This window comes from Phaethon aethereus, assembly GCF_964289735.1.
Source record: "Phaethon aethereus genome assembly, chromosome: 8".
Classification (NCBI taxonomy): Eukaryota; Metazoa; Chordata; class Aves; order Phaethontiformes; family Phaethontidae; genus Phaethon; species Phaethon aethereus.
Genome location: NC_138584.1, coordinates 25,254,424 through 25,278,027, shown reverse-complemented (window position 1 = coordinate 25,278,027; position 23,604 = coordinate 25,254,424). Strand labels below are relative to the sequence as shown.

The 23,604-nt window shown below is 46.7% G+C and overlaps 1 protein-coding gene across 1 annotated transcript; it reads right to left on the bottom strand.

The window, feature by feature from the left end:
- Window positions 1-600: 600 nt before the first annotated feature.
- Window positions 601-12,250, bottom strand: RAD54L (RAD54 like; the record flags this gene model as incomplete). Its single annotated transcript, XM_082003265.1, has 12 exons — window positions 12,010-12,250; window positions 11,413-11,537; window positions 9,463-9,613; window positions 7,440-7,566; window positions 5,307-5,381; window positions 4,737-4,867; window positions 4,521-4,631; window positions 4,252-4,375; window positions 3,855-3,933; window positions 3,568-3,747; window positions 1,990-2,153; window positions 601-802 (listed from the first exon to the last, which is right to left on the bottom strand). Exons 1-12 carry the CDS (start codon window positions 12,233-12,235, stop codon window positions 601-603), a joined length of 1,695 nt encoding a protein of 564 aa, XP_081859391.1. The 5' UTR covers window positions 12,236-12,250.
- Between the last annotated feature and the right edge of the window lie 11,354 nt (window positions 12,251-23,604).

The following is a 23,604-nucleotide window of genomic DNA, read 5'->3' as shown; positions in this document are numbered from 1 at the left end:
AAGGAAGTGGTTTTAGAAATAGAGTTACCTTAATAGAGCCTGATTTCCTACTGCGTGCATGATCTTTCAACAGATGTTCAATACATAAGCTTTTTTTTTCCTTGCACAAATCCTCTTGTTCCCGAGTAATCTGCAAGGATCACATTTCACAACAGAAATGGATCCTGCAAGTTTCTGATAAGCAGCTATAAGCCAGCGCTGTCAAGGAAAAAACATGACTGTGCACATCAAGTGCTATATAATTGCAGGCTTAACATAAACCTTGGCAGAACTTGGCTGAGTAGAGGGCATACACACCAACAGCATGAGAACCAGTGCCAAATCTGATCAAGCACACAAGGTCCAGTTATTCCCAGTTCACAAAGGGCTGTTTTTCAGGCACACAATACAACAGCAGAGAAAAAGCCATGGACTCCTGTTGCAGTCGACTGACCAAGGCTAAGGGCCTTCCAGCCTCTCAGAAACCATGCTGTTCACTATTCCAGAGCCACACAACAATCCAGCATGTACTGCTACCCACTGCCTCTTTCCTTGAAAGGGATTAAAGTGGGTGGACCACCACAGCAGCCTGCACTTGCCCCCACAGGGGACAGTAACCTGTTAGGGAATCCCTCGCTGCTCCTCATGGGAGTGATGATGAAAGGTGAAGGTGATGGCAGCATCCCATGCAGCCTTCAACACGGAGTCCTGCAGTCCCCGCTTATCAGCACAGTGGTTCCACTGGGAGAGGTCAGAGGTGCAGTCCGACCCTTCAGGAGGGGGCCGTACCTGGTGGCCATTCACACAGCGACGACACTTGATCCTGGAACACAGTCAGTGCAAGATCAGCACAAGGTTCCTCCACTACTTTAGCATATGGGTTGTTTAAAAATGCAGCCCAGTAACGTTTGGATTAACTCCCCTTCACCTGCAACACTGGCAACTGGATTTTCAGACAGGATGAATTACTACACATTTCATTTAAACACACAACCACCTTCTGGCATGTGTGACAGATAAGGAATGCCACATTTTTAAAACCCCAGGGTTCTGTTTCTAATGGCACTCCCCCTCCATGTTTAGCTTTGTGGGAATGGTCCAGCAGGACCCAGAGGAAGTTCAGGAGTTCTGCCAAAAGGTGAGGGATGTTGCTTAGAGCAAATCTTGAGTGAACACCCCCACTGCTAACACATTATTAGCACTACACTAGGCTTCCCAAATTCAAGAGAGTACACCGTGCTCCAAACCACTCCATCCTGGCTCCAAACACAGCCACTGGGTTGTGCTCAGACTATTTTGGAGGTGCCCTGCTGAGCTGCCACATAAGGAGACATAGAGCAGCATCAGCCCTGCCAGCAAAGCTCATTGCCATGCAGACAAGGTATCTACAGAGAGCTAAGCTTTGAGTCCGCTTAAAACTAATCCTCTTCACTTCTTGCCTGAACTAGGAGTCTTCACTTCACAGTGAAGCATTTTCCTGCACTCCCTGTCTCCTTTCTGGTGGCTATACCACCATAGGTCTCACACGTGGGGGAAAAGGGCAGACAGAGAAGAGAATTCTTTTAGTCCCCAGAACAGCACTTGGGTTGGCCTCATGAATTAGCAGATGGGAATAGCCCTGGCAGCAGCAGCAGTTCAGCATTTGGAAATCACAAACCACCAGGAAGAGAGTGGCAAGAAAGGACCAAGTCAGGCTCCATCAATTTGAACAGCTCTGATCAGTTTCTGTCTTTTCATTAGCTGCAGGATTTCAAAGCCTCCAAACACAGGCAGCAACAAGATAGTTTGCTCACTTGTCCTGCCAGCACAGCTTTTCTAAGACAACAAAAAGGGAGGACAGCAAGGAAGCGCTGATCTCCAGGTTGTTAACAGCTTCAGAAGCAGAGACACTTGACGCCCTCCCTCTCTTGAGCTTCCTCTTGCTGCCTGAGGAACCCCTGAATCAGTAGGCCAAACTGTGGAGGTTTTTGTTTTTGCTAACTCCATCCATCAGTCATTCAGTATACTCACTTGTCATGGGTGTCACTGGTGGTGGTCTCATTCAATGTAAAGAGCTCCTTCAGCTCCCCGAGTGAGAAGTGTCTTTCTACATCCTGTTCTTCATCCACCACACAGCTGCTGAGGGCCTTCTTGTGGGTCTGGCGTTGGAATATCTTCTCCTCTATGGTCCCCGTCTACAGGAGAGAGACTCAGAGATGAAGCACAGTTGGGACACTAGTGTTAAAGGAGCACTACATTGGTAAAGTGTCACAGATCAAATGGCAGTAAGCTGTCAGGACCATTTAGTACCTTGCCAGACCAGTACAGATGACAGGCAAGTTTTACTAGCTGCACTCCAATGATGTCCTATTTGGTTGCTGATCTAACCCAACTCTGCTTCTCTTGTCTTTCACTGTGGCTACAGTAATGGATCCAGGAGATAAGGATGAGGAAGAAATGGAACTGCCACTTGTGGCTGAAGCTCACGCACCGCACCAGGTTGTGCTGACAGAAAGGAAGGGAAAGGAGCTGAGCAACTACAGCCACTCCCTGACAAAAACACCCCAAACACAACCTCCCCCAAAAAACAGCAACAAGGGCTAGTCCTGGGTGACACAAGCATCAGCAGTATTTACTGGTTCACTCCCACACAGATCAATCACACCTGCTCTCTGGAGGGAGATGACTACTTCTAGAACAGATGTGCAGAAAACCCAGTATGCTACATTTTTAAGGCAAAAATCTAAAAGCAAAATGTCTGTTTGCAAACAAAGTGTCATACAAAGGAGGGGGGTGATTAGTCATGATTTGCAGACCGGTTTGCTAGTTCTAAAAGCAAAGGACCTCCCTGCTTCTAGGTGCAGCCAGGTCAGAGAAAGAGAGTAACACCATAAGGAAGATATGGACAAAGAACATCTGTTTTATCAAAGTAAAATAATGATTGATCAAGGAACACAAGCTTACCAAAAACACCCAACAACAAGAAAAAAACCCACAAACCAAAACAACAAAACCCACAGTCCAAACTAGTAAGAGGTGAAGGTGAATAAGGGCAGAGAGGGGACATTTCTGAGTCATCACTACTGGCACTGCTGGACAAAGTGTTACAATAGCCTGAAAAGACTAGTCTCCTTCATGCTTTTCCTTTACGGACCAGTTACTCCACCTGCTAACTGGTAGCCCCGTTCCAAAAGCTACTGTAATTCTGGGAATGTACTTGCTGTTTATTAAGTACATATCTACCCATCCAAAACAGACTGCAGTCAGACTGAAAAAAACAGAAACTTTGGCATCAGACACCCCACAAAATTAAAGCAGCCAGATGCCTAAATGACTGCAAAGGAGCATCTGATCTGGAAAGCCACAGTTGTTTCTATTTCTCAGAAGCCAGTCACCATCAGAAAACAAGGCTTGCAGTAATGACCCTCCAGCTTGAACCTTCATAGTTTTCCATGGTAACACATCTAAGGGTAGGAAGCAATTAAGCTCCAGTCAGTTCTGGTCACCGACACAAAAGGGTTCTTCCCCTTCTTATCCCAATTGTAGCAGCTGCAGTCTGGACTGGCACCAAGAACTCCATGTTGAGGAGGTGAGAAGAATAAGACTTACTGAAAGCAGTCGATAGATGTAGCATGTCTTCTTCTGGCCATCCCGCCACACACGAGCCATGGCCTGCTCATCGTTGGCTGGATTCCAGTCTGGGTCAAACATAACCAGTCTGTTAGCCCCAATCAAATTCAAACCGCAGCCACCTGCTTTGCTGCTTAACATGAAGATAAATTCAGGGCTCTGTGGAAAAAGGCAGGCTTGGATTAAACTACAACAGCAGCCATACTTTTACTCACAGCATTCAGAACTGGCAGGAGAGCTCCTTACATCTGGCAGGTTCTACTTACCGAGAGGCTGTTGAATCGCTCCACTATCTTCGCTCTCTTCTTAATGGACATGGTACCATCCAGCCGGACATATAAATACCTAGAACATACAGCATTTACTACAATCTGACTGCTGTGACCTTTAGAGCATCCTACTCGAAAGAGAAAAATCTTTCACAAACAGCCTTATAACAAGGGCCTGGGCTTTAGGAGCTTCTGCAGAGGGCCAGAGCTTTTCTAGTGAGAGACTCCAGTAGCTAAAGCATGAAACACATTAGTTCCAATTCAGGAACCTCTGAGGTAAAAGACAAATCACAAGTTCCTGCTGACAGAAACTTTAAAAATAGTCAGTTTCTTTCACAGTATAGGCTGCAAGTACAGTCTTGCAAGATTAAACACATGAATCCCAACGACAAACCTTCTGTTCCTGCAGAGCTTTTCAAATAGGTCCAGTGTCTGAGTGTAGTTAGACACTAAAACCACTTTGTCGTTACTGGTGCTTTTTGTAACAGCAAGGATGTAGTCCAAAACCAGCATCTTTCCTGGGTAAAAGGGAAAGAAAGAAGCAAGCTAGAGCAGAAGTTCGCAAATTCCAGACCTTGGAGGGGCACTTGGTAATATGCTAAATACAGCCTCATGGTTGCCTGTGTTAGGGCAGCACGTTTGTACTGTCGAGTTCCACAGTACCTGAAAGCTGGGGCTCCACGGATTTGGTGCTGTAGCCAGCAGGGAACAAGTCCAGAGCTCCCATAAAACCTTCTTCCTCTTCCACACACTTATCATGGATAAGAGCAGGGTCTGGAGAGCAAACAGAGCTCAGACTGCGAAGTGCACAAGGGAGACCCAAAAAAACCCCACCAACAGTGCAAAAACCAAACCCATTACAAGAGCGGAACAACTCACGATTGCAGAGCTTCTTCAGGGAAGTGATGGAAGAGAGAGAGGACACACTGATTTTGCCCTCCTTCAGCTCCTCCACTGGCTTGGCTTGCTTCAGGAAATTCTTATACAGCTCAGCCTGCAGAGGTGTCAACCTGAAACAGAACAAGAGCTCTGCAGTCTCAGCCTGCCCCCAAACCAACTCCATCCTTCCACCTCCATCCACACAGCATGTTCCTTTTAGCTCCAGTGCCCAATTTTTTTACCTACAGCATGGACAGCCTAGAACTGCCTCCAAGGCTGATGGTAAAGCACTGCTATCTCAGCCCAGAGCTGGAAGAGAAGCTTGCAGATACTTTGCACAGCCCAGGGCTCTGCTGTACACAGCTGCCCAGAGCATGCCAGCTGGCTGGCAGAACCACCAGTTTTGGGTTGTCTATCCCTGCTTCAGGAGGAAAAACAACATACTGCTGATGACTACAATCTCTTTCCTAGACAGAAGCAGTCACCACAGACATGAAGGGATTTTTGTGCCTTTTTAGTCCTTCCTGTTGCTCCTCCCTTTTCCCATGCACAGTACAAGTTTTTTGGTACCTGCAGCAGACCACCTGCTCAATCTTCACCGGCAGGTATTTGGAGAGGATGTCTGAAGTTCTTCGGATTAAACACCTGCAGGGAGGGAAATGAAGATCAGATGCTTGGATGTCATCAAAACTCTGTTTTATCAGTATTATTCCTCTTGAAGTCAATACAAAGTCCCTTTGATATCTAATCTCCAAAAGCCTGTGCCATGTGTTGGACTGTCAAAGGCCAGACACCCACCATCCACACTAAGAGGCTCCATCAGCCCATGCTGCAGAGCCCAGTATGGCTCTGTCTTTGTGAGGCTTCCAAATTTGGTTCATGAGATTTGGAGGAATCAGGTGTGATCCCATCTAAGGAAGCACAGTCCCCTACAAGAGAAACTCGCTCTTCCTCAGACTACCAACAGCATTCTCAACTTGAGCTACAGGATTTAACCACCACATGCTATGGACATAACCCAAAGTACAAGCAGGCAGCTCCTCTGCTTGTAATAACTCAGTAGCTGTCCTCAGCCAAGATGGGTTCATTGTCTGGCCCAAGATTTCAGCAAAGAGCATATATCCTTTGGGGCTCTAGAAATGCCCCAGGGAGCAGTTCTACCGCACTTTAGAAAAGATGGAAAAGACTAGAAAAAGTGCTGAACTGAGCAACCAGAATAAGAGATGCAGAAACCTAGTTCTGCCAGGAAACATTGAAAATATGTTACAAAACATATAGAAGAAAGACAGCAGGGATATATGACAGACCCAAAAATCTGCCAAAGGCTGTTAAAGAAAGGAATGATCTGGTCTCCAAATCCATAAGAAGTAGGATGAAAGGTAACAGGCTTAAGCTGCAGTAAGGAAGATTTACATTACACTTTAAGAGCATTTTCTAACTGCAAAGACAGTGATGCCCTGGAAGAAGTGTCCTGGGGAATTTGTAAGGTTTTCAGTGCTGGGTGGGGGTTAAGTAAGGGATGGTTTAGGTCTAACACCTTCTACCTTGCGACACCAAGATGGATTAGACGCTTTCTCCAGGGCCATTCCAGCCTTATGCCTATGATTCTACATATCTTTGCATCACTGCCTCATTTGTAATCCCTATCAAATTCAACCAATTCATCTGTTACTACTTACGTGCTTCATCTTCCCTATTTATGTGTCATGGGCGTTGCACATTAAAGGATACAGACCTCAACATAGCCAGGCACAAGCATTCCCAAACACACTTTTACAGCCCCTTTCCATCAACTATAAAAAGAAATAAATGCACCTCAAGAATGAAGAAGCTCTTCTCCTCCCAACTTTTCCTTTCTCTTAGGCTTCTGCAAGCTGACCTGAGTCAAGGTCAGGGCTCTCTCTATAGAGAGAGGCTGTACTCAGCGTGTACAGACAAGGAACTGCAGGACTGTATTTGTGATGGTTGCAAAAGTTCAGATTAAAAAGAAAAAGAAATGAAGCCACCAGCAATGCTGAGAATTCAGAAGAGTCTCTATTAAGAGTTCTTCTAGAGAGACAAATGATTGCCAGCAGATGTGGATAAACTGGTTGTATTCACAAATAGAAAAGAAGCCAAGTTTAAACAAATACCAAAAATCAACCAAAGAGAAATAAGACAGCATTTTACATCACAGAGGTGCTTCTTGGGGACCAAAAGTCACACCTCTGACACTAGTAGTCTACTCCTATTAGCCCTACAGAGCCAGCACAGCTATGAAAGTATGACCTGGACTCTTGTGACTTGGGCAATCAACAAGCAGAACTAAGCAACATTCCTTATACTCTGTCTACCACTCAACATCTGGGCTGGCTGGATCTCAAGACTGACCCAGTCTACACTGTAGTTATGTTAACACAAATAAAAGGTTGCTCCCTGACTATTCAGATCCTAGGAGAAAACAGCAACATAAGAGTCAAATCATGATTCAGTATCCAAGTACTTGGGGGTGACTGCAGCTAACTGTGCCATTTCAATGTGCTATTTTTCAGACTAAAGCTATATGCTATGTGGATTTCTTAGGCAATAAATACTTGCACAATCACTGCTGAATTGTAACTGGCAAGAGAATTCATTACAGCTACAACTGTGATTTGGAAAGATACCAGCGTACACCAAGGGTTTATGCAAAAGCTCTGTAAAGACAAGATGGATGAAGTTCACCTGTTCACAATGCTGATCAGTTCTTTAAGCCTCTCTTCTCCTTTGTGTCGCTCAGCTTCACTTGCATCCGCATCTCTGCCTTTCAAGATGGGAATTTCAAAATGTCTTTTAAATTCCTGTGCAGTCCCTGTACAAAACAGAAGTGAAAAGGTGACAACTACTACCAAATAACCTTTGATCAGTACCCCACAGTCCCAGTTACCATACCACAAGCATGGCGCCCAGCAGATAAAACAAACTCCCACCCCATTAGTATCATTTGTTTTCCTTTCTAGACAGGAAAGATTGAAACAAAGCAGGCAAACTTGTACAACAGAAAATCATTTTGTACTCCAACAACAATGCACTGCCAAAGGTCATATAATTTTAGTTAAACCTGAGTCCAGTCAGGCATGTACTGTTTTTGCTCACATTCCAGCTATACTTTTTCTCCCAGATTTTGTCCTTGCAAACAACAGCACAGGCATTACGTGTGCCTGTTCCAAAATTATCTGTAATCAGTTGCTTATTACTGGTGACAGTCTGAAAAAGGGAAAAAAAGACTCCTGCATGCATGCAGTATTAACCTCATCCCAGGAAGAACACATTTGAAGTACAGGGAGACTAGTTTTGCCCAAAGTACAGGCCAAGGGGAGCAGGGGAACTCACATCAGCTGTCTGTAATAACTACCCAAAATTGAAGCACATGGAAAAAGCAGATGTGGAACATCTACCACCCCATCCTATCTTTTCCTTGAGAAATCCCGGGGGCAGAACAGCTGAACAGAAAAAGATACAGCCCAAATGCTGCTCCTAAGATTAAGAATCTGAAGAATGGTGTTGAACTAGAGTTGTGCATGCTGTGGAATGAATGAGAAGCCTCTTGGACTGGACACCAAACAATCTGAGACAAACATGGGTGACAAGTTATAGCAATAACGAAATGATTTAGAGATTGGTTTATTTTTCATTCCTTGACAGAAAAAATAAAAATGACCTCTCTTGACAAAGACAAGCCGCTCTACACTGGAAAGCAGTAGACCGGCTCCTAACCCAGTGATGCAGGAGAGCATGCAAAGAGTATTTTGCTTTTAAAAGGAAAACAGAGCTTGCAGACTTAAGCAGAGCATAGGAGTCAGAGACAGAATATTTCAGTCTGCTACCAGCAATTGTAGAAGGTGTTTGATCCTGTAAACTCACACTACTCAGTACCTCTCCTCCAGACTTTTTTCATTCTATCTCGGATGTTAACCCCATATTCACAGGCCTCCCTTACCTTAAAAAACACGAGCAGTCTTAATTCCAAATGCTAGACATCACCCTCCACTTACTCTCAGATTATCTGGAAGTGGGATGGCAGACTGCCAGAAATTCATGCTTTGTTGCCTAACTCCGCCACAAGGTACACTGTTCTGCCTTGCACCAGTCACTTCAACCTCCTGTGCCAGATGGATATGAGAGAGAACAAGGAAAAGCTGTCTCCCAGGCTGCCTCTGTACTTGACAGAGAGCATGTCATGTCAAACCTGCCTCTCTGCAGAGCCTCTCCCTAGAAAGACATCATTCCTGGCTTAGAATTCTGAATTTGCTGTAGCCTGGGAGTGTTGGGGGAAGTACCATTATGAGCTGGCTCTTCCTGCCCAGCAGCTCCTGCAGTATCTCCAAGAGCTTATTGTCAGAGAAACTCTTAGCCTACGTGAACATTTTGGCTGACCAGTATAGCTGTACAAGATCAGCCATGTAGTACTCAAGGACATATATTCATTTTACCTTAATAATTAATTCCCCTTCCAAAACACCTGTTAGACTGGTGTACTTTAAATTACAATCTTCTTGAAACAGAACTCTGATGATATACAGCCTCTAGAACAGGGGACTCCAATCTAGTCTTTCTGTATACAAACTGAAGGAGAATAGGTCTCTAACATGTACATGACCTTTCCTCTCTCTGATGTCTTGGTTGCTGCTTTCCCTGGCACTGGTAGCTAAGGGACGCCTTACCAGCAACATCCCCCTCCCTCATGTCTCACACATTCACATCTTACCTAGGATGCCTGAATTGACAAAGTGCACCAGGCTGAAATATTCAAGAAGGTCATTCTGAATGGGTGTGCCTGAGATAAGGACTCGTCGAGGTGTATTTAAGCTGTTGAGAGCCTGGTATGTTTGGTTTTCAGAGTTCTTCAGTCTATGGCCCTTTGAAAAAAGAAAAAAGGAATGAAGATGATAAATCCAGCGGCCCTGATGGGAAGCAGCTTGGAGATCCTCATCAATGCTGACATCCTGTATCTCCCACAAGGCATCTCACCACTTTTGCCAATCCTGTGAGTGGACTAAGTGTTGTATGTGTATTCAACTGTTGTGACAGACTTCTTTCAAAGGCAAGAATCTGGTGCAAAGCCATTACGTGATGAAACATGACATTACAAGCTTCCCAGACTAGGAACATCTGAGTCGCACCCAGGCAAGAGGGCCTACCATGAAAATAACCACTACCACATGGTCTAACTATAAGAAGTGTTTCCTGTTCAAACATGGGGACATTTTCAGCTACCAACACTAGGCAGTGAACTCTGGACCAGTAACATTGCATCACCCAAGGTCAAGATCACAAGCCATTCAACACCACCTATATCCAGAACTATCAGGCCTTTGTACACTGACAAAAGAGGTTCTGCACCTCTTACAGGGGTAATCTGAATACATGCCCATTTCCAATGCCTGGGATAAGCAACATTATTAACATCCGAGTGCTATGCTGTAGGACAAAGCATAAGTGATGAGATGCTTTTTACAAGCACTAGACCACTGCAGAGCTGAGTATTTACTGGGAACATACAGAAGACACAAGGCCATGGACCTGCATTCCCAGCATCCATAACTGCTGGCCTCATCCCAGGGGCACTGAGAGGTGTGGGAGTTACACTTGTGAGGATGCTCACCCTCTCTAAGCTCCTCTCAGCACTGTTCTAGCAAATACAAAATCAAGCCACGGGGTGGCACCGCTATTTAACAAATCCCCTCTAACTGGCAGCGGAGGGCACTCCAACAGTGGCTGAGGGCCCCAGTTTGATCGTTTCAAGGAGGCATAGGGCATTTGTTTTACTTTGTCGTTCAGAGCATCTGTCTCTCACTACCTATAACCACAAACACGGAACGATAAATGAAAAAACAACTCCATTTCAGCCATGTGAAAGCAGAGTTTGACAACAAAGGCTTGGCAAAGCTAGATCCAGCAGTCAGTGAGCAGGGAGTCAAGCCAGCTCTTTCTTGTCTTGAACAAAAAACACGAGGTAACTCCTCACCCAGCTCTCCTACCTCTGCCCCAAACAAGAGGCTACAGAGAGGGAAGAGGGTCCTGCCATGTGAGTGCCCGTCAACCCCCTCACAAGAGCAGAATAAGATGGCCAGATAAGGTGGCTGAGAGCAGCCAACGCTACACACAAGAACGTGCTGAATCACAGAATCGTTTAGGTTGGGAGAGACCTCAGGAGTCTCCACTCCAACCTCTTGCTCAAAACAGAGCCAACTTAAAAATTACTGGGCAGAACATGAGGCCAGGCCAAACAGAAAGTACTTCTCAATTTAGCAAAGACAGACACAAACAAATGAAAACCAGATCAGTGAGCCAGGGCACTACCATCCCAATAGAGCATGGCCTCTTTCAGAGTCAGAGACAGGCAGCAGATCTCCTTTCTGCTACATATTTCACACTGAGAGGGCCCTAGTAGGTGCCCCCACTCTGCCAGGGACCTATGAAGTGGCCACGGTTACAACCACCTGGATTTTCTTCATATCTCAGCTCCCAAAAACACCCTCTCTTGTTCAGGCTCACCTAGTATGGCGAGTTACCCGGTTACCCAGAGCCTCTCAAACACCAGAATGGGTGCCGTCCACAGCTGAACCTTGTTTCCTGCTGCCCTCCCCTGCTTTAAGAAAGTGGAGACAGTTTTGCCCAGATCTCAAGAAAATACCAGGAACAGATTCCCACATACCTCATCACATATGACCAGCCCAACACTGCCCCTCTGTAATGCCTCGGCGTGGAGTCGGAAGGTCTCATAGGAGATGATCAGGATGGGTGAAGGCACTCGCAGGCCACGCTGGTTCATAAAGCCAACTGCGAACAAAGGGGGAAAAGATAAAAAAGAGGGATGAGGAAAACTAATAGAAAAGGGTTCAAGCTCTGTAGTCAAAACTTTTGCCTTAAAAATCTAGGAAAACTTGTCTATTTCAATTACTCTGTAGCATCCCTTCCACCCACATATACCCATGCTCCTTTCCCCACAACCATCCCCATTTCCATCTCCCTCCCACCTCTGCCCACTCCTTTCCCAGCTTCTGGCTGGAGCAAAGAAGAGGCACTGGGACTGCCCTAACTTCAGCACATGACTGGACTTGGCTTATTCCAAAAGACCAACTATTGCCAAACATAGAAGGGTCTAATCTAAACATGTTAGTAGAGAGACTTTTATGAGTCTCTAGAGCACTAGTGACAGCTCAGAGATGTTCATATCAGCTGCTGTAGGCTTCTTCCAATGCAGATTTTGACCTAAGCCAGCCAACCACACCGGTTGCAAACATTTCTGTACCTAGTTTACGGTCAATCTCTTCTTTGGAGCCTCCATCAATGGCCAGCGGCTGGATCCTTCCCCCCAGCCATTTCTCTACTTCATTGTACCAGTTTCTCACCAGGCTGGAGGGAGACACCACCATGGCTTTATCGATTTCAGGCTTGCAGTCTGGACTTTGCCGGAGAAGCGTCCACATGAGTGTGATGCACTGCAGGGTTTTGCCCAGCCCCATTTCATCTGCCATGATACAGCCATGACTCCCAGGGATCCGCCGGCTCGTCACACAGTCCCAGAGGAATTTCACTCCCTGCCAAAAAATTGTTCTCTCAGAGCAGGATGGGGACATCAACAGAATGACAGCTTCATTGCAGCTTCATTACCACAATGCACAGGACTGATACACAACAGACAGCAAATCTGTGTAGCACATCCCTGGGGACATGCGGTGTTTTAATGAGACACAGGGAAATCACCCGAGACACAGCTAAAATGCAGCCCCATTTGGTTTGGAACAACATTACTGGTGCCAACACATACATCATAACATGCATGAAATCTTACTACATTTTAACTGTACAATTATAACAAGCTTCCTGACATGAATTCCCAGAAATTTCTAGATTAGATAGGCCCAGGCCATCAGCTAACCTGCATCAATCACTGCAAACACGTTAATCACCTTAACACCACCCACTTAGGTAGTTTTAAAAACATAGAATCACAGAGTGAGCAGAATTGCTGCCTGATTAACTCCCAGAATACCCTCAGCAGCCCTCATTGCTTCTGCCTAGAAGCACAATGACTCACCTGGGGACTCGAGGCCCAAAACAGATTTAGCTTCAGAGAAGACACAGGGCTGAGGTTATAGCCCACATCACGTGGTGGGAGAAGAGTTCAGCCCTGCATTAGGCTCTGACACATCACCAAGACAGATAAAAGGGGAAAAAAAAGGCTCTGCAAAATGTTCCTCTATCATATGATGATAGTCAGAGAAAACTGGGGCATTGTCCTTGGAACATACCACCTCTCTGCATTGTGCCAACAGAGCAGGGAGTAAGGGATACAACCTAAACACACCCGCATGGATTCACCCCTCTGTGCTCCATTATTTAGGACTGGAAGATGGAACACCTTCATCTGCACTTTCAAGTCCTTTTCTTTCTTTCTTGGGCCCTTAGGTTAATGAAGTTTATTTAAGCCAGTTGAACAACTATGAAATACATTACTGACTAAAAGAGTGCATTTGGCTGGGGATCCAGTTGGGTAACCTCCCAGCAACTGGCCAAAAGACATGACAAGACAGAGTGAAGCTGTACAACAGTCTGGGAGCACTACTTGAATAAAGCAGCACAGGAATCTTAGCTGGCAAAGACTTACGAGTCAGACTAGAACAGAGGCTGCATCAGCAGAGGTACCTAGCTGTCAAAAAAAACCCCAACATGCCTAGGACACCAACATAACTAACATTACTTGATACAAACGCACCAGCGGGCAGTATCTTACCCAAAACCACAGTGCCTCCAGCTATGTAGCCAGAGACAAGCATTACACTGGATCACAGGTTCAGTACCAATTCTGAAATAAAAGTACAAGCTAGGAGCAGCCTACAGCACACTCAGAGCCATCTGAAGTTCTCTCACACAGGGACACATCCAGCTTGACCTTCCTTAGTCTGCAAGATCAGCAATCAGAGCTTCCATCTGTACTGCCTCTAGGCCTAAATGATCACATACTGCATCTGTGATGAACTCCAAACTGCCCAGATACCTACATCAGGTATTTTGATATTAGTACACACTGCTTCGATATTGTGATGTTGCATGTATTTACAACATAAAATGCTTTTCAGCACTCTCCACTGGCAAACTCCAAGTCTACATAGGTCAGGGACAGCTCACACCTACAAAGGGTAGACTCTGAATAAAACACAATGAAGTAGGAGTCTACTCCACTTTGTGTTGGGAACCATGGTACCAGAAAGAAGAGCTTCAGCGTTTCCTGGCTTAAATACTGCAGATCTAATTAATTCTGCTGACCAGCAAAATAACAGTGGTGGACAGTCTGCCCTGCCTAACTCAAGACTGGGCTGCAATATAATTTATTGCAACTATATCCCACCACCTTCCACACTGAGTTCCACTTAGCAGAGCTACATCTCCGGACTTTACAATAAGTAAAGGCTAGACTTTCAGCCCTGACTGCAAGATTCCACCTCCCTGCAGAATATTCTCTATTCCTACGGTATCACTGGTGACACAAAATTCAGCCAAGGTGCTTTTCCCAGACGCGTGCAACCAGTGCACAATGGTTTCCACTATGAGCTGACCTGACCTAAAACCCCCCAGAGAACAAACCTGTGCATTAGGCAGCATTGTGTTTAGGCTGGGAGTGCTCTGACCCTTCTAGATCAGAGGCAAAAGAGAAAGTTCTTACCCACAACAAAACAGTAAACTTCCACATTTTTAAGGAGAAAGAGGACTGTTGTAATACTCCCAGTATGTTCTCCTGCTTAACACAGGACAGAGAATATTTGCAGCATTCAGGCCTCTAAGAGGACAGTTAAAACAAGTTTTTCACTGCATTTGCAACAGACTGGAGTCTGTTAGACTGTCACAGACTGCTAGTCTGTGAGGTCTATGTAGGCCTCACAGTTGGTGGGTAACAATTCCAGCAGAGAAACTGCAGCTTTTTAAAATGCACCAAGTCCTCCTGCCATACCCTCAGGTCCCAATGGAAAACTTACTTCTCTCTGATGGGGCCGTAAAACACGGCTGAGGACAGGATCCACCACAACATGGACAGGTGCTTTGTCCCTGCAGGAGGCAGTCAAGGAAGAAGACAGAGTGATTAATGAACTCCATACAGCATATGTTTAGTTTTTTTTTAAAATCTCACTTGCTATACTGAGGACTCCCCAGTGGCATGAGGGAAGCAACTGCCAACAAGAAAGTGAAAAATGGATTAATTCCGTTTTGAGAATGAAGTTATAGGGGCCTGATCTACAGTCTAACACATCAGTGAAACCATGTATTTGGGCTGTGGTTAAAACAAGGGCAGAATGTGGTTCAGAGACAAAGTTAAAACGTCATTATTTTCCTTGTTTCAATAACAATATTGTAACTACATTGCTGGAGCAAGGAACCCCCAACCTCTGTCCATGAATATCCATCTAACAGCCCTTAAAAGTTGTAACAGCAGCACAGAAGAAACTACTTAAAAATAAAAACCATTAGGCAGCCTAACATTTGACTGTCAGTTATCTCCCTTTGCTTGTCCCTAGATGCTGATGCTTCCTGACTAACAACTAAGCCATAAGATTTTCTAAGCAGCTTCTCCATGTGTGCATGCTCATTCCCTGCAACAAGTTTAAATTTGAGGATTAGGAGATGCAACAGCCTGCAGAAGAACGCAATCAATCAAGCATGGGTACATCCCTTCTTTGATTGCTACCATACCTGAACCAATTCAGAGGCAGAATACTTGGAACCAAACTTCCCTTCATGTTCAGACTCCAGCTCAGACACAATTGGGAAGAAAGCACACAAACCTACGTGTACAAGGAGGTCAGAGCTGAAGCATTTGTGCCAGGTGATGACTCACTTGTCTGTTTTCAGCTGGTCATGGGCACTCAGCAGTGGAGGCTCGTACAGAACCAGAGCTCCTTCCTCAAAAGGGTCATGGAGAGGACTCCTCAGCCCTGCCCGTTTGATACCCAGCGCACGCAAGCCCAGTGGCCCTGAAAGCAAACAAAGGTACAACTCAAAGAACAACTTCTTCCTGGAAGAAAGCAGAGCCTTGCAGAGGAGTCTGATTACGTTTAGGAGCAATGAATTAATTGGGTGCTGGAGTGGAGATGCAGGCACAACTGGTGCAGAGAGCAAACCCAGGCAGGGCGGTTGTTTGGCAGCACTCCGCCAGCACAGAGCAGGTAGCTCTGCAGCAGGAAAGAACAGAATGAAGGAGCAGAGGCAAAGATGGAGCAATGGCACTGCCCACCACATTGAGCGCACCAAAATGGGTACAACTGTGTGCAGCAGATGCCATATATGCTGTCATTCAACGGTATAAGCTGTATTGCAAGGTGACTGACAGCTTCGTCCCAGACCTGTGTGACAGGCATCCAACCATAAACAGGCACAATGTCTTCCTTGACTATCTGTGGGCATTAGAGCTACTGCCAGTACCCAAAGATGGTTTTTCTGGTTTTTTGAAAGACAAGCAGGATTTCAGAACATACATCTCAGCAGCTCAATAAATACATTCCCACGTACACAGTATATACTGGGTCAAATCCTCTTCTTGGACACCTAACCCAGACTTATCCAAGAGTTGTATGTTTTATGCAAAGGTCAGAAGTGATCTTTAAGAGTGATGAAGTTTTACAGTATCATAGTTAGCACCATACTGCCATTACCTACTCTAGGGTATTATTTTCTCTCTGCTGAGCAATAGTAAATGTTTGGCCTTGGAGCCAATTTCTGTGAAAAACAGAAATCAAGCATGACTCCCATTTCCTAGTATTATATTTTGATGTGACAGTTTTGGAATGTAGATGAACATAAAGATGACATGCACATAAATCCTTTTTCCCCATCAAAATTCAGGTAACCGTGCTGTCAGGATTTATGGAGATCAGTGATGAGTGGTGTCCCTCAGGGGTCCATATTGGGACCAGTACTCTTTAATATCTTTATCAATAACATAGACAGTGGGATCAAGTGCACCCTCAGCAGGTTTGCAGATGACACCAAGCTGAGTGGTACACTTGACGTGCCTGAGGGATGGGATGCCATCCAGAAGGATGCGGACAAGCTCAAGGAATGGGCCTGTGTGAACCTTGTGAGGTTCACAAGGCCAAGTGCAGGGTCCTGCACCTGGGTCAGGGCAACCCCTGGCATCAGTACAGGCTGGGGGATGAAGGGATCGAGAGCAGCCCTGCTGAGAAGGACTTGGAGGTACTGCTGGATGAAAAGCTGGACATGAGCCAGCAATGTGCACTCGCAGTCCAGAAGGCCAACCATATCCTGGGCTGCATCAAAAGAAGCGTGGCCAGCAGGTCAAGGGAGGGGATTCTGCCCCTCTACTCTGCTCTGGTGAGACTCCCCCTGCAGTGCTGCGTCCAGCTCTGGAGCCCTCAGCACAGGAAAGACATGGACCTGTTGGAGCGGATCCAGAGGAGGGCCACAAAAACGATCAGCAGGATGGAACACCTCTGCTGTGAGGACAGGCTGAGAGAGTTGGGGTTGTTCAGCCTGGAGAAGAAAAGGCTCCAGGGGGACCTTATTGCAGCCTTCCAGTACTTAAAGGGGGCTAAGAAGAAAGATGAGGACAGACTTTTTAACAGGGTCTGTAGTGATAGGACAAGGGGTAATAGTTTTAAACTAAAAAAGGGTAGACTTAGACTAGACATAAGGAAGAAATTTTTCACAATGAGGGTGGTGAAACACTAGGACAGGCTGCCCAGCGAGGTGGGAGATGCCCCATCCCGCAAAACATTCAAGGTCAGGTTGGACGGGGCTCTGAGCAACCTGATGTAGTCAAAGACGTCTCTGGTCATTGCGGGGGGGTTAGACTAGATGACCTTAAAAGGTCCCTTCCAATGCAAAGATTCTATGATTTTGCTTGGGAAAGGTTCAAGCAGGATCAATTTGCCCACTGCTTGCTAAAGCTCCTTGCAAAAAGAGAGTGTATCACAAGCTGAGGCAACAGCGCATGCACACCAAGAAAAAAGCACATGAAACAGCCTCCTCTCCCAATTAAAAGAGGAAGATAACAGCCATGGAAAGCAGCTTCTCTAGTTACAGTTCTGTTTCAGCCTCCTAACAAATCTGCTTTTCCACAAGCTAACCTTGTCAAACTCTTTTGGGGCTTGTCATTTAATAGTCAGTGTCTGCCTACAGATGTATTTTTATAACTAAAGTTTGAGTGAAACTGGTTGATCTGTGTTTGAATTTTTCAGCTGGAGCATGAAGGGGAAGGGGACAAGAACAGGCCCATTTGTTTCTGAGATCTTGGGTTTCACTGATTCAAACCAGCTGATGCTTTGAACTTCAAAACTGCCTTGCTTTGAAGATCACCTTGAGACTCAACACACCAAGCCAAGTAGAAAGAAAACTGGCATATACTATCTTTTTCACCTACAGCCTTGTCTGTTAGTATCATTAGGATATTATTCAGATGGTAAATCTCCATCGCTTGGAATTCATCTTGCTTTTGTACACCATACTGCAAATACAATCTTCTGGCACTACATCAAATACATAACAGTAAGAATACAAAATCCAATTCTGAAATGTAGGATTATCCAAACTAAACACTAGTAAGAAATATGAAGACTTTGCTAATGTGCCAGTATTCTTCTTTTGGAATTAAGTCAGTATTTCTGGAACATACGCATCAGTGCAAAAAATAACAATAATCCCCACAGATACATTTGACAGGCCTGAGTGTCATCTGTTTTACCCAAGTCAGTCCACACAGACAATCCTTAAACCTCCTCATCTTACCTTTATAATTTGGAATGGGAACTTTGAAGGGCCTGGACAAAATACTGCGGATAAAAGCCTCCTAGGAATTCAGAAAGAAACGCACTTAAGAAGTCTGAAGTCAGGGATTTCAAGAAGGCAAGCCCAGGACATTTTTTGAGAACTCAACTTTGCCAAGTGCTGAAAGTCTCTCTATTCAATCTATTCAAGCTTCAACCCCAACTACTTTCAAAAATATCTGAAAGGAAGAAAGTAACAACGAGCACAATTCCCCCCACCAACTCTGCTTTTCACAACTATTTTCCCTTGGGTTTTCTAATGTGTGAAATTAATTTTTCATAACTCCCATCATCTTAAATCCACTGGCATTATTCACTTTAAACGCTATTGCTTCCCCCTGCCTTGGTAATTCAGTCAGGCTTTCATGTCCTGTAGAGGAGCTGTGTTACCATTGTAGAAACATCCATGCCAGATCAGTGAGGACCCAGCCAGTCCAGCACCTGGTCTCCAGCAATGGAAGCTCAGAGAGAACCGAGCAGACAGCACTTGAGCCATTTGTGTGGAAAGCTTCCCACATCCCTTGGCACTGTCCTTCACAAAGGCTCCACAGAACTCTCTTACCCAGGACTTCCATTATAGAAAGTACCCCCACCACACCTTCAACATTAAATGCCTGGAGCTAGCAAAAGATTTCCCCCAAAGACTCTGTGTGTGGGGCACTTCCATAACACCTCTGATTAAATGGGTCCATGGAAATTTAGCCCTGCTGGGACTTCCCTGATGAATGAGCTCCACATGCAACCCACCTGCTATGGTGTGCTAGCAGTAACACCCACTTACATGTTGACTGCTATCCAGGCAGTGAGGCCTATTGGTCAACTGAGCCAAGGGTTTCCGGAAAGGCGACCTGTAACATTCTCCACTCTCTGTCTCCCTGACAGGCTTCTGTCTCTTCCGAGTCTGAAAAACAGAATCAAGGCAAAATAACTCAGGAGCATCTGGAGAGGCCAGAAGACAAATGCATTGCTGTCACACTCAGTAAGCACCTAACCACACAGACAATCCACCCAGCCAGCTAAGTATCTCTGAACAGACCCAATCATTACTCACCTCCACTGTCAAAGGACAGAGCCAGCAACACCACCAGGGTCCCAATGCCCCAATGTTTAACCTGCACAGGAGCTAAAATACTCTCCTAATTACAAAAATAGCTACCACATTCCAACCTGTAGAAGATCAGGCTTGTCTGTAATAAGATTCATGCTGCCTCCCTGCCCCTGCCCAAAAAAAAGCAGAAGAAAAAAAAAAAAAGGAAGGGTCGATAGTATGGAACAAGCTACATCAAAGTCCCCAGAGGCTCCCATGGCATCTGTTGTTAAGCAGGTGAAAGGCCTCACACTGAAACCAAAATTTCAGACACTCAGCAAGGCATAAAGACAAGTAAGTCATTGATCTGTTTCCTGATTTAACACAGGCCTCTTCAGATTGAGGCATGGTTTTAACCACCTGCTGCTATAGAAAAAGGAATTTGACACAGAAAGCACTAGGTGAGACTCTCTGACCTGTGTGACATAGAGCATCATAACATTCTGTTTTGTCTTAAACATCTACCTATTCCTAGTTACCAGCCCTCTCACAAAACACTTGGAAGCTCTCCCAGGGATAGGTTTTTCCATAACCACGAAGCATCACCTACGCACAACGATGTTGTTCTACCAACTACACGCCCAGACTCAAGCTTTCCCCAAAGAGACGAAAACGACGTGCAGCTAGGGCTCGACCCTCCACCCCCAGAAGACGGCGGCGATGACAACCTCGCATCAGGCACCAGGGACTGACTCGGGCAGCGGCGGCTCCGCGACCGGCCAACCCCGCGTCCCCCCGCCCACGGCTGGAGCGGCTACGGGCGTCCCACCGGGCCGAGCCCGCCTGTCCTGGTTTCAGCCAGAGCAGAGGTAATTTCTTTACCGAAGCTAGCGCGAGGCCATGTTTTGGAGTTGGGATGAGAAAGTGTTGATAACGTGCTGATGGTTTGAGCTGTTGCTAAGCAGTCAAGGACAGTCCAGCTACTCGTGCTGGCCTGCTAGCAGGAAAGCTGGGGGTGCACGGGAAGCTGGGACGGGACACAGCCAGGACATTAACTCTACCCTGGCTGGAACCAGGACACCACCCCAGCCCCGCCCGTGCCGAGGCGCACGGGCGTTCTCCTCCCCGCCCCCCCCCCCCCCCGAGGCGGCCACGTCCCGGGTCCCCTGGCTCACCGTCGGAGGATGCCGGTCCTCCTCTTCCTCGTCGCCCGCCTTCCTCTTGGCCAGCTGGCTGGGGGCCAGGCTCCTTCTCTGGAAGAAGGGCACAACACACACACCCTGAGGGGGCGGCGGGGCCGGGGGAACCCGCGGGCCGGCCCTACGCCCCCCGCCCGCCCCGCGCTCACCATCGCCTCACGGGGAAGTGGATGAGGGGGAGTGGTAACGTCCCGCGCGCGCCGTGCTGGAGGCGGGAAAGGAGTGGGGCGGGCTCCGCCCCGCCCCTTCCCCAGGCAACAGGCATGGCCGCGCGATTACCGAGCCGCATCGACTCGCTCGGGGCGCCGCTGAAGGAGGGAAAGGAGGCGGGAAGAAGACTGATGGGCGGGCAGCGGCGAGAGGAAGGGCGGGATTGGGCTTCCACAGGCGGGGCAGGGGCCTTCCTGCCGCTCCCCGGTAACGGGCAGGCGGCGGCCCTGCTCATGCTCTGTCGGTACCAGGGATCAGGCGCTGGCAGGATAGGCGCTGTCTCTGCACGAAGGTGCGAGGACGAGAGTTTGAGCTTAAAGTGAAGCAACTTGATTTTGATGCCATCTCCCACAGCATCTCCTGGAGAAACTGGCTGCTCATGGCTTGGATGGGTGTACTGTCTGCTGGTGAAAAACAGGCGGGGTGACTGGGCCCAAAGAGCTGTAGTGAATGGAACTGAATCCAGCTGGAGGCTGGCCACAAGCGGTTTCCCCAGGGCTCAGTTTTGGGGCCAGTTCTGATTAATATTTTCATCAGTGATCCAGATGAGGGGATCAAGTGCTCCCTCAGTAAGTTTGCAGGTGACACCAAGTTGGGTGGGAGTGTTGATCTGCTAGAGGGTAGGAGGGCTCTGCAGAGGGATCTGGACAGGCTGGATCGATGGGCCAACTGTATGATGTTCAACTGATCGATGGTCAACTGTATGATGTTCAACAAGGCCAAGTGCCGGGTCCTGCACCTGGGCCACAACAACCCCACACAACGCTACAGGCTTGGGGAGGAGTGGCTGGAGAGCTGCCCGGTGGAAAAGGACCTGGGGGTGCTGGTTGATGGCTGGCTGAACATGAGCTGGCAGTATGCCCAGGTGGCCAAGAAGGCCAACAGCATCCTGGCCTGTATCAGGAATAGTGTGGCCAGCAGGAGTAGGGAAGTGATCGTGCCCCTGTACTCGGCACTGGTGAGGCCGCACCTCGAATACTGTGTTCAGTTTTGGGCCCCTCACTACAAGAAGGACGTTGAGGTGCTTGAGCGTGTCCAGAGAAGGGCGATGAAGCTGGTGAGAGGTCTGGAGCACAAGTCTTACAAGGAGCGGCTGAGGGAACTGGGGTCATTTAGTTTGGAGAAAAGGAGGCTGAGGGAAGACCTTATCACTCTCTACAACTACCTGAAAGGAGGTTGTGATGAGGTGTGTGTTGGTCTCTTTTACCAAGTAACAAGTGATGGGAGAAGAGGACAAGGCCTCAAGTTGCACCAGGGGAGGATTAGATTGGATGTTAGGAAAAAATTCTTCACTGAAAGGGTTATCGAGCACTAGAACAGGCTGCCCAGGGAAGTGGTTGAGTCACCATCCCTGGAGGTATTTGAAAGACCTGTAGATGTGTCACTTAGGGACATTGGTGTTAGGTTTATGGTTGGACTCTATTTAAGGGTCTTTTCCAGCCTAAATGATTCTAGGATTCAAAGTTAGACACCGTGTCTGAATGCAGAACCTCATGGCTGTAGTGACTCCTGGTAGCAGGAATGAAATTACTGTGTATTGTGACAAAAGCAGGTGGATCGCTCCTCACGTGGTGGAGAGTTGTGGAGAGGGAGGACCCTTCGCTTTACAAATATGTTTCAAAATAGACTGACAATACTTAACTGTTTGGAGTATGGCTGACCCTAAAGCCTTGATTATGGACCAGCATCAGTTTGTGCACTCACAGAACAAAAAGACAATGCCTTTAGTACATCCTAAAGGGCATTTGGAGGTGGTTAGGGTGAAAAGCAAACTAAGAACAGCAGCAATTTGAGCATAGATTTGTTTTCCTTGAAAGAGAAGGGCAGGCTAGTCCTCAGGAAAGAGCGAGGCTGTTCCTGTTCCACAGATCACAGCTGACATGATAAATGAGGGCTGGTGCTCACCAAGCAATTTAAAGGACAGAGTTTTTGCAAATTGCAAAACCACAGCATTTTGGAGACACCCAGCTAAATTCTCCTTCTGGCTACACAGGGAAAGTCCCGAAGAACTCCATGAAATTAGCCAAGTCCTCTCACCGATGCAATGAACTCTTCTATCAGTGGGCAGGGAAGACACCCTCAAGATGATACTCCCCACACACCCTGTGATGTGAAGATGTGCCTCTCACAAGACTTGGAGCACGTCCTCCAGAGCCGGTGAGTTCCCGGCGGCCTCGGCAGCTGACAGCATTAACAGATCTTGGGGAAACTCATCAAATCTCGAGATGTTGTCCATGGAGCACCTGGGGGCAGGCAAGGAGTGAAACATGGCCTTCAGTGCAGTTCAGTGGAGCAAACAAGTCAATGTGCAATGCTCTGTAGCTATTAAAAGGACTTTGTCTTTCCTTCCTCTTCCAAGGAGGGAGATGAGAAGGGGAAGGATGGATTTCCCCTTTGTTGGTTGTTTCACTGTTAAACTTTGATAATGAATTAAATGCAAACACTTACTTCAGTCACTTCCAGTTGCACAGCTGACCTTCTTAAACATCATGAAACACAAGAAGTGCCTTTGGCGGTATCCCCACCTCAAGTTACATACTATTTTTCTATTTGTTTTATTAAACAACTATGTTAATAGATTTATGCACCTTTAAAATGTGGACCATAAAATAGGGTGGATATAAGAAAAGCCA